Genomic DNA, 12,043 nt, shown 5'->3' with positions numbered 1-12,043 from the left:
AGGTATATATTGACCTACACAGCCCAATCTCATTCACTCTGTGAAAGGATGCTTCCAAGAAAGCAGCTGCACAGATGAACCACAGAGTTCTTTGTACCAGAAGAGTCTCCTATAAGCCAGCCTTTACAGAGGCAAATGGACACATCTAGTCTACACTTTTCTAAATTTTACTAGTTCCAATTTGCAGCTTTTTCTAATTATCACACATACATAAGGCTGAGCACATATGTGAGTGTAATGCACGGAACGCCCACTGAAATTAGCATGACATTAGACTATACACACCCTGAATGATACCAGGCATTATATTTCAACATACTCATTCATCTTGGTTTATAATGTATTTATAGCATAGCATAGTTTATCTAGTAGGCTCCTAACTATCTTTTCCTTATATCTACCCTTTCTTTTTGTTGTTTTGGAAATAAAATTAGCAGATAGTTAAAACCTTTAAAGATAAATTAAACTTCAAAAAGCATAAGTCTAGTGCTGTGTAGTAATTACACACCAGTGGCATTATATTGGAATAAAGCCACTGACAAGTATGACCAGGACACAGTTGTTTCTGCTTATGTCAACAGCTTGAGAATCTGTGCTGAAAATATGAAACAAAGAGTTGCAAACTATCTGCAGAATGGCAGCAGATAATTAGGTTTGCTTTTAAATGCATTTGAAGATATTCTAGTATCCAGAGATATAGGTTAATAGACCCCATGGGAATTGTCAATCTGCGGAAATAAGTAACAAGTGAAAACAGCCTGTACTACTACTGCCTGTCCTCAAGCAACTTCTGACCAGGGTTTCCAATGCATAAACATTCATGGATTCAGTTTTTCCACTATAAAACATCCATCAGATGAAAGATGATTTTTCAAATTTACTTTCTGTAATCTGAAGCAAAAATAACGTCAGCAAAACTCCCAGGCCTTTATTTCCTGATAACATGGCAACATTTTTGTTACTATTTACTGGAATGGGCTAAAGTCATCAAACTAGTTTAACCCTTAATTCCTGTCAGGGAAGTCATGACTAGGAAGTCATTGACTCCAGTCAAATACCTTTTGCACATCTAAATACTTCACTTCAAATAAAGTGGTAAAAATCAGGTTTTCAAAATTTGGACCAAACCCAAATTTCTATTTAGAATTGTCTTCATAAAAGCATATCTACTCAATCACCAAAACATCACTTGAAGCTATTTTAACATCAAACTTCACCACAGTAATTTTACATGTTTACATGCAATTATTTTTTAAGGCAAACAAAGAGCAGCGTAGTTGTTTTGGTCCCTGTTAGAACAGGTTGCTGTGTAAATAAACTACTAAGAATCTTATCCTATTCACTCATCTTTATAAAGTACATCAACTTGATTTGCTTGCTTCTTTCTTTATAAAGTTGACATTTCCAAAATAAAGCAGCAGCAGCAAAAGACTCAATCCAAAAACATAATTTTTCAAAACAGACCCATGTTGTTATGCCACATTAACAAGATACTACTTTTAAAGCATATTTAACATTTTCTTTTACTTTTGCAATACACTGTGTGACTTGAATTCCTTCAGCTGAATTTTAGAGTACAGGTCTGGTAGATGACAGAGCTTACTTAATTATTATTGGTAAAAATCTCTCCAGCACTCATTAGTTGTTTTGGATCAACTTTGTGAACAGCTCCCAGAATGTAACTTGCATGTTTCTTGCCTAGTGTTTGTTGTAGTGTAAACTCAAATAAGCATATTATCATCAGCCGGAACAGCTTTACTGGAATTCAAGAATTTTAGCAGATTAAAACTAGTTTAAAATCTACCTCACAGAATCTGAAATTTCTTCTTCTAGACTTTAACATCTAAAAGAGACTTTTATTTTATGATGCTATCAATGATACCATTAACTCAATCCGAATATGTTTTCCTCTCATTTGTGTCTGCAAAGAAATATCTACAAGAAGCTTGCTGGAAGTTGAGAATAACTTAGCACAAATTCTGTCTTCGTCATCATGTTTGATGCAACTTTGAAAGTAAGTATTACTCTGCTGATGACAGAACATGGTTCAGGCTTAGTTGTAATTTAGATAGACGTATAACTTATGGGTGAGGGCTTATATATATATACATATACGTTTTTTTGTTTTGTTTTGTTTTTTTTTACATTCAGTGCATTTGCTCATAAGTGATGTAATAACCAGAGAATCAGTTCAAAGCCTAGTGAGGATACCCCACCCCATGAAACATCAGGACAGGTATTTAATTCAGTTACGAAGGCATGGAAATGAACATAATATCAGGGTGTGGACCTTGATCTTTATGCTTCATTGTACAATATGTGGGCCAAAAGAAGAAACTACACAATAAAGACAGCACTGAAGAAGTCTTTTACATGTAGGTGTTTAGAAGAATCTTATCAGTGTTTTAAATTATAATACTAAATAGTAATATTAATAGTAACAGTAATAGTAATAGCAATAATAATAATAATAATAATAATAATGGAGGAATCTGTTCTGTTTTTTTTTGTTGTTTGTTTGTTTGTTTTGTTTTTTTAACATTTGTTTTTATGTCACCTTCAGAGGAAGAGAAAAAAATGTTGTGAAATATTCTAAAGCTCAGTGCCATGATTCTTATATGAAAAAGCTCCACTAATAAGAACAACACTGAGAAGACTAACTAGATAAGCAATTTCCCCTGTTGTTAATTTTTAAGACTGGTTTGGTGCCATCTATGCATGAACTGATGCAGCCTGTATGTAGTCCTGTTTCCTCCATACTGTTTTTGTGAAGCTTAATCCACCACAGAGCTTCGGAAATGCTTAAAGAATACAGCACAAATGAGACCTAAATTCCTTATGTATTTAAAAATAATAGAGCAAATAATAACATTGTCTTTCTTATTTGGAGGATGCCTTCTGTTCTGTTTAGTGATTTACAAGGCCACAACTGGAAATTTTTCAGTGTAAAGGCAAAAAGAGTAAAAGAAAAACAGAACAGAAAGAGGAATTTGGATCAAAGACAAAAAATGATAAAATCTTATAAATGTATTAGGGAAATTGTTACTCTGCTGAGAAAATGAAGCCAGGTTCATATTAAATAGCTAGAGTGTAGCAGAGCTTCCATTGCATGGACGAGGTGAACTGTATTGCTGAGCTGCTATAACACAGTATCAGAGGATGCCAGTATCTGAAATCATGGCTTGTTCCTGTAATGAGTCTATTTAAGGAAGAACTGCAGAGAAGAAAGAGGAGAGGAGTGCTAAGGACAGCAGGAGTAAATACAGCCTGGCTGTATCAGCTCTTCACCTTTTTTTTCTAAGTGTGGGAAAGAGAAAGACCTGCCGTCTTACTCCCTATAGGAGACTGAGCTGTTAGGAGCAAATGTTAAAGAGAGACCATATTTTTACTGTCTCTAGCCTGCAATGCAGGAGGGAGAATTTAAATAGTCGCTTGCTTTTTTTTTTTTTTTTTTTTTTTTTTTCTCTTAGATAGCATTGGCAATGCACATTGCTCTTTCAGAAAAAAGGCTTTTTATATCCTGTGATTAAAAAAACAAACGTAGATATATGCTTATAATTTCAAATACAATTGTGCAATTATTTGCACCAAAACATGCCTGTATTTCCACTCTTGCTGTGCAAGGTGCACTCAGAGGTTTTTCCACATAAAACAATATACTTGCATATAAGCCTTCTTACCCTTACAGTCACTTCACGTATAGTTTTGAAGATATGGGGAACTACCACACCACAGTGAACATCAGTCACTGACAGGAGTCCCTGCAGTTCACTGCGTTAGTCAACCTTGAGTCTGCTCTCATATGGCTGAGAATGGCTGAGGCAGAGCCTCTGGAGTAGAAGATGCAGATATTTAACAGCAACTATCTTGAACATGGATACTCCTAGGCATGTAGATTCCCAACATCAGCTGAAATGAATGGGAATTGGACATCAGAATGCCTGAGAGGGCCTTAGACTTTGACCACCCTACCTCTGGATTACCTGTTTTCTCTCCAGCTCCCTCTGGTGTCCTAGACAAGGTATTATCATCGACTCACTGGACTGCATCACTGATTTTGCCACAAGGCACTAGGTTCTAATGAAGGCATCCCCGTGTCCTTGGATACACTACCTAGCTGCATTCACACATAGTATAGGAAACCTGTGGAGTGATTGAACAGGCACTCTTTGCTTTCCCAATCAGAACTGAGGCTTGAGGAAACATTTCAGAGGCAGCCACCTTTCACTTGCCTTAGCAGACATGAGAACGATTACCTAAAGGAAAGATTTAGAGAGCAGTAGCATGGCCTGCCTTGAGAAGCAATAAACAAGAAGAAAATGTTAAAGGAAAGCAATATTTTAAACCTGATTTTGATGACACTCATTCAGAGGACAGAAAAAAAAAAAAAAAAAAAAAAGCGTATAAAACTTTTTCTGAAAAACTGTTGAGCTGGCCAGGAGCATTGTCTCCACAATCCCATCAATTTGTAACAACTAACACTGAAAAAAAAAAGTAAATTATACTCACCATCTCCAGGCACTGACATGAAATGAGCATCAACCCGTTTTTCATCTTCTCCATACTCATTCTTTGCCAGTAAGGTATAAGCACCATTATTCAGGTGTGTAGGGTTGTCCAGCTGAAGGCAGCCATGGTATTCACTTTGATTGATAACATGTATTTTAGTACAGATGTATTCAGACTCATTCAGTATAGCCCCTTCATAGAACCACTGCAATGTGGGCTTAGGGTTCCCTTTCACAGTGAATGGAATACACCAGTGGTGGTCCGGGGTTGGAGATTCAATAAATGTGATATTTGGTGCAACTATATTGGAAAAAAGAGTGAAGAACATCAGAATATCCTGAACAAGCCATTTTCCCCAGCCCTTCAAGTTATCAGGGAAGTATTTTTCATTCAAAAGTGCAAAAGCATGTTACTTGTAGGAATTATACCTATTTGCAGGACACTCACGCAGTACACTCACTGGCTCTGCCTTGGGTACTACATTCACAACTGAAATTAAGCCATTATTCAGAAAGAAACAAAACAGACCAGTTTCAGATGAAGACTGAACACCACTTAAATCCCACACCCTGCAAGGTGTGGGAAGTTCAGTTACTGAATCACTGAGAAGGGAGAGAGAGTGATTTTAGCTTTACTTTTTACTTTTAGCTTAAAAAATGGTGCAGAGGAGTGCTGAAAGAACAGAACAGTATTGAAAATATTTAAAAGTTGGCCCAAAGCAAGCAGTACTGGAAATATCCTCAGCCAGGAATCCAAACTTTCAGATGATTTTCTTCACAGAATCAAAGCCAGAACAGATGACTTCATTCCCTGGATTCTTCTAACAGAGAAGGACCATTTTCTACCATACATTTTCTCATTATTTGTTCAAAACTGCTAAATGCCTCAAGTTTACAGACTTGTTCTGTTTCCCTCAGGAGACTATTCCAACACCTTGCCCATTATTTCACTATTGGGAAATTTTCCTTGATATTTATTCTTAACTGCATCCAATTTCATCTAGTTACACTCCCTTTTATCACTCATAACAGTGCCAAGCTCAGAATCTCATTTACACTGTTCAAACATTTCTAGTTTATGTTCCTTCCCATAGCTATTACATATCCAATTTCAACCTACAAACCATTTGAAGTACATCTATAGTGTTTTTTCTAGTTTTCTCTGTCATGAGCACATGCTGAAAAAAGTTTGCCATCTACAAAGCGTTCTGTTCCCATCTTCAGTTGAACAGAGGACTGCAACTTGTGAAAACATGCTGCGTTGTTCACACAAAATGAATTCAGGCTGGAATCTTAGAAGGCACTGTCTCCATACTACATGTCCCTTCCCCTTTCCTTGGCCCTGACAAATAAGTACATTATTCAAAGCTATGACAAATAAATTTACATCTGGCAGTACAAATGTTGCAAGTGTGTTATTTTTGGAACAAACCAGTTGTTGATTTAGATAATAAAACCTTTAATATTTGTAGCCTCTTTATAATTAACTCTCTGACCCTTTTGATGCATTCACACTTCCGAATTCCTAAGATAGTGTGTACATATATGCACACCATTACAAACCTTCCCACACTGACGGTGCCACTGAGTACTTTGGCTCTCAGACCGTTGCTTATAGGTTGGTCTAACTGGAAGATAAAGCATTTGGAAAAGTATTTTTTACAGAACTCAGAGCAGAAGATAAATTCAACAACTGCTGATTGAGCTATTCCCATTATTAACAGCAGTAGATAGTTCACATGCTTAAAAGGTGTTTCTGTTTCTGCAACCCGTGCACCCTCAAAATATTTGTACCCAAAATAGCTGTAACTAATGCAGTTTGGCCTCATGAGCTGCATGGAGGCCTGTGTACGTACAGAATACCGTGAGCTCAGCAGAGGCTTGGTCCTCTCCCACAATGTTCTCTGCAACACATGAAATCCACAGCCCGCTGTCCATGGATGAGACATTCTTTATGGTTAGCGAAGCAGGATTCTTACTTGTGTCACTCTACAAATGATCAGAAAAACATACGTGTCAGCTGAAGCCTAAAGAAACAAGAGAGAGGCAGGGTATCATTGGCCACAGCTTAATGGCATTTTTCGTTTTCCCTTCCCTTTAGCTCCATTGGTCTGTAATTAATCAAAACGTTACTTTGGCACCTTATCCAACAGACACAAAAGACAGCACCATTGGTGGTTGGAGTTCCAAAAGTGTAGTCCTGCTGCAAACACTGCACTTGTCCATTTCTCTGTCCTGTTCCTTTCAGTTTCTGTCTTTTCTAAACACTTCCCCTCTAGAAAAATGTCTTCTTGACCCACACCCTTCCTTATCCCTTTCTTCCATTTCATGACCTATTTATATGGTCCATCTCTGGTCCACTTGAGTTTTTCCTCCCCCCCTATATTCTGTTCAGTCCTTCTTTATTGCTTTTTGTCTCTTCGCTATTAAGTATGATATCTCTTTCACTGCTGCCTTCTGAGCTCTACTGCACTGTGACAACTGTGTGTCTTCTCCCCCCTCCTTAAGCCAAATTTTTCTTGAAAGCTTCTTCCTCTTGTAAACAATTTATGGGAAATTACATCCCTTCTAATACCTATAAGCTACTGTTTTATAAGCATTGTTTTATAAGTAATGTTTTATGTGTTTGAGCACTAAGGCTAATTAAGGTAAGAATTATGAATCTTAGAACTCTTGATTCTTGTGATTCTTAGAAAGCTCACGGCACATTTACAGCTTAAATGCCATATTAAATATGCAGCTGTGCTACACTGCATAAAGTGAATAGGGCAGATTAATTAAAAAACAAATAATAAAAACATTTAAAAACAAAGAATAGGGCAGAATCATTAAAAAACAAAACAAAACAACAACAACAACAACAGAACAGCTAACAAAGCTAGTTGTTAAAGCTAGTTGTTAAAGACCGTGTTTTCTTAAACCGGGTCATTCATGTGATCTCCAAATAACTATTTCCACACTTGAATTTTTTATAAAATGCAAAACTACATTCTTAAAATGAAAAAGAACCAAAACATATTTAGAAAACATACAATAATTAGTATTCTTTTTAAAAAACTCCTTTTGAAATAATTTTTTAGGGTACATGCATGCTTCAGTATTGCACAGTAGACAAAAAGATAATACCCTGCACATGTAAAACCACAGTGACCTTCAGCAGCAGTCAACGGGGACACATGGGGATACTCCTGCATACGGGACCAAAAGTTTGAACCTCAAGGTCCCACCTAAACCCCACTTGAGTTAAATGCCCCATTGATATCAGTGTGACATTGATATTAGTGTGACACTGTTATCAATCAGTATGGTATCAATCAGGCAGTATGGAAAAGCCAAAAAGCCCACTGCATTGTTCTCTACGTGCAGCTCTCAGAGGTGAGAAGTACTTAAAGCTGCATTCAGAGCAGAGGGCTTCAATAGTGGATTCAGGGCTGAAATCTATAGCAAGAAAAATCTAACTGACATAAACAAATTTATATACCAGCATAAAAAAATAATCATATGGTGAAATGTAGGACTAGAGTATAGTTTTAACTTTTGTTAACATTTCCCTTTGTAAAATGGGAAAGAGAGAAAAAGCAGGCAAAGGCAGCATAGGAGGTGAAGAAAAGGGAGTCAGAAATATAGATATGAAAGTGAGAGAAAGGAAACAAAAAAAACAACACTCATGGAGGAGGGAAGGATAGTTGTGAATGAGGCTTAAAAAGCACTCATTCTTCTGCTACTGAAAAGACTACTGTGCTCCACAACTAAGGTTGTAGCCAGCCTATATTATGAGACCCTCCGAAATCTCAAACATGAAGTTATGCCAGGACAGAGTATTTCTGGAGAGCTTGAAGAAAACTGAACACGGCATTTGAAAGATAGGAAGGTTAAAAAATGAAGTGATCTCACTTTTTGAACAGCATCCCACATTTGTTTTGGCTCATAACTAAAAAAAAGGAAAAAGAAGAAAAAGAAAAAGTACAACTTGGCATAAGTTCCCCAAACTGTTTTAATTTCATGTTCTTTACGATGACTGGTTCCTTTGGGTAGTTTTCCAGATTAGAAAAAGTTTTAAAAATAAAACTAGAGCTCTGTAGAATTCTTTCTTATGGAAGCTGAGAGACACAGTAATCAAAGCCTATCTATACGGCCCAATACAACGACCTCAGGGCAGAAAGTACAAAGGTAAAGACACCCCAGAGGTCCTGGCATTCTCACACTGCAGGAATAGTTTTAGAAGTACACATCCCACACTTTTTACAGACTAGAAAGCTTTAGGTTGTCTGCACCCTCATGAATACATGGTAGCCAATGCCATGAAACTGTAAATAATAGAAGGCCTTGAACCATGAAAATTATGGCAATTTAAGGGGTCAGCAGCTGCACCTGGTTAAAAACTTCTTCTTATCAACAACTCCATCAGAATGAACTGTCTATCTCCATTATGCATACAGTCCAAGGAAAGGACATATAACACAAAACTCTCAGAAAACAAAATTCCCACTCTCTTTCGCTATGTTGAGCTAAAAACTTCATACTTCATTAAAAAAAAAAAAAAAAAAAAAAAAAAACATTCTTTTTAATAAAACCCTCACCTTAACTTTCTTGACTCTCTGTAGTTTGTTTTCTTGAAAAAAAAAGTGAAATAAAACACAAAACAATTAATTTTGATGAACAAAATTGTCCAACCAACAGTTAATATGGACATGCAGGTTTTGGCTTGGAAATATAACAAATTAACAACCTAAGGCTTTTTTCATGCCTTGGGTAGGTAAGAGATATTCTATCTGCATAGGTATATGTGATACTGAGAAAGGACTTTTGCTTCAGTATCTTTATTCACCATGTTAACCCCAAAAAATTACTGCACACTCATTTACAAATCTGAATTAACAAGTGTTTGCCATTTTCCAAAAGCACTGCAGCAGCTGCCCTGGATTGAAAGAAACTGGGAATTAAATTAGAGTCCAAAATCAATCTTCTATTTCATCTTTTTGATAAGAAGTTAACTAAAGGTGGACACAAACTTCATTCCATCCATCAGCAGATATCTGTATAGGAATTATCACCTCTTTGAATATGAAACTTACCTCATGGTTTGAAACAAGATTAGTGAGCACCCAGGACACATTAGGGGGCGGCCCTCCACTAGTATCACAATACAATGTGATGCTCTTTCCTTCTACCACGGTGATGTTGTAATTGCTTAAGTTTGCTGAGGGTAAGTCTGTGATAGAAAAAACAACAACAAAAAACACACGCATTTGTATGTGGCAGAAATAGACACTGATCAGTTCTAAGGAAACTGCATAAATACAAGCCAAAACAACACTAAATTAGATATTCACTGTGGTCAGTTACTGTTGAATTATAAAGTACAAACAACATCTTTGGAAACTATAATCTTTAAGCAGCTATAACATTTTTCTGCGCCACCTCTGCTTCACATCTTCAGAAAACATTACTGCAAATGAAAACACATTAAGTTAATTATACAGGCAACTGTTGCAGGTGGGCAAACAGAATTTATCCTAACTTCAGTTTTTAACTTAAAAAAAAAAAAAAAAAAAGAAAGAAAGAAAAACAAACAAACAAACAAACAAAAAACACTAAAACCTTCCCCTCATTCTTTAAACCTGGAAATTTAAGCTGTTTCTGTTACAGTTGCAAAGAAAACTTAATTTTCCAGAAAGTAACTGACGCTGTGGTATTCTCACTGTTCTCCACAACTGTAATGGGAAAATACCCAGCACCACACAAGAGATTACAAGAGTCCTTCCTCTCACACAGAGACACAGCTCACAGAGAGCACAAAACACAAATTTTCAAGTACAAAATGAGGGAAACAAAGCACTGAATATATCAAAACAGAGGATAGAAAGGGCAGAAGAGAGGGTTGGCTATTGCACAGAGCTGCTTTCCAAGGCATGCCAGTAGGCTTAGCTATTGCTCTCAGAAAACAACCCAAATTTTGCAGAAGGCAGGACTACCCCTCCAACTCGTAGTTATAAACCACTCTGCACCTCAGTCTTTAGCACCCAAAGCACTGTGAGCTTCCAGAAGAATAAATATATAAGTGCTTCCAAATGCACGAGGAATTATAGACTGACCCTCCTCAATAAAATGTAAGGAATACCAATAGACACCTAGTACACAGGGCCACACATCAAATTTCTTAACAAAGCAAATAATGATGCAGCATGCTAGAAATATTAATTCTTTCTTAAGTAATTCTGCAGCTTCAGGTGGAGCTGCTATGTATTGTAAAAAGCCTTGCCCTCTTTTATAATGAATTTATGCTGGAGGGTAGAAAGGCCCTGCAGAGGGACCTGGACAGGATGGATCAATGGGCAGAAGCCAGTGGGATGAGGTTCAACATGGTTATGTGCTGCACTTTAGTCACAACAACCCTATGCAGCGCTACAGACTTGGGGCAGAGTGGCTGGAAAGCTAAACAGAGGAAAAGGACCAGGGGGCATTGGTCAATAACTTGTCTGAACATGAGCAAGCAGTGTGCCCAGGTGGCCAAGAAGGCCAACAGCACCATGGCTTGTATCAGGGACAGTGTAGCAAGCAGGACCAGGGAAGTGATCGTCCCCCTGTACTCGGCTCTGGTGAGGTCACACCTCGAGTACTGTATTCAGCTTTGGGCCTCTCAGTACAAGAAAGACATTGAAGCCCTGGAGCATGTCCAGAGAAGGGCAATTAAGCTGGTGAAGAGCCTGGAACACAAGTCCTATGAGGAGCAGCTGAGGGAACTGAGGTTGTTTAGTCCAGAGAAGAGGGGGATCAGGGGATGCTTTATGGCTCTCTACAGCTACCTGAAAGAAAGGTGTGGGGAGCTGGGGGTCAGCCTCTTCTCACAGGTAATTAGTGATAGGACTAGAGGGAATGGATTCAAGTTGCTCCAAGGGAGGTTTAGGTTGGAAATTAGGAGACGTTTCTCCTCAGAAAGAGTAGTAAGGGGTTAGAACAGGTTGCCTAGGGAGCTGGTGGAGTCACCATCCCTGGGGGTGTTTAAGGGAAGGTTGGATGTGGTGCTTAGGGACATGGTTTATTGATAGGGTGATGGTTGGCCCATGGATGATCCTGGAGATCTTTTCAAACCTTGATGATTCTATGATTCTATTTCTCATCAGCAGTTCTGTGCAAGTTTTACTTGCAATTTATGATCTCAAATAACCTAGCTTATCTACTATGCTGGATATGTATGCATGATCCTGCAACTATTTTCTTTTCCTGAAACAATTTTTTGTTTGTTTGTTTATTTTTAATACATATATATACAAGTTAGAGTACAGAATTTGCATTATGTACTTGAAGGTATGAAACTTTACAGAAGGACTTATATCCCTCTTTACTTATGTAAAAAGCCCCAAACAAACAACTAACCACCTTGTTAGTGTGAACTATAACACTTTAATACATTTGCCAGAAGTTCAACAGAAGCTATATGTATTGGAAATCTCTATTTAAGTTTTATTAGTTCAATAAAAATGAAATGAGAGGAACTAATAGCAAAGAGAAGACTAATCATTTTCCAGGCAATG

General features: G+C 37.4%; 1 protein-coding gene across 2 annotated transcripts in view; it reads right to left on the bottom strand.

The window, feature by feature from the left end:
* The window catches only part of NTRK2 (neurotrophic receptor tyrosine kinase 2), a 200,128-nt gene that overhangs the window by 147,914 nt on the left and 40,171 nt on the right, over positions 1-12,043 (bottom strand). For both annotated transcript variants that reach the window (XM_082783494.1, XM_082783495.1), the window contains exons 6-8: positions 9,584-9,720; positions 6,365-6,497; positions 4,510-4,809 (exon numbers count right to left, since the gene is read on the bottom strand). In XM_082783494.1, coding sequence (XP_082639620.1) covers positions 4,510-4,809; positions 6,365-6,497; positions 9,584-9,720 — 570 coding nt within the window. The remainder of the gene's footprint in view (positions 1-4,509; positions 4,810-6,364; positions 6,498-9,583; positions 9,721-12,043) is intronic.

The sequence above is a fragment of the Aythya marila genome (genome assembly GCF_965140915.1).
Source record: "Aythya marila genome assembly, chromosome: Z".
Lineage (NCBI taxonomy): Eukaryota > Metazoa > Chordata > Aves > Anseriformes > Anatidae > Aythya > Aythya marila.
This window is presented reverse-complemented; position numbering and strand designations above follow the sequence as displayed.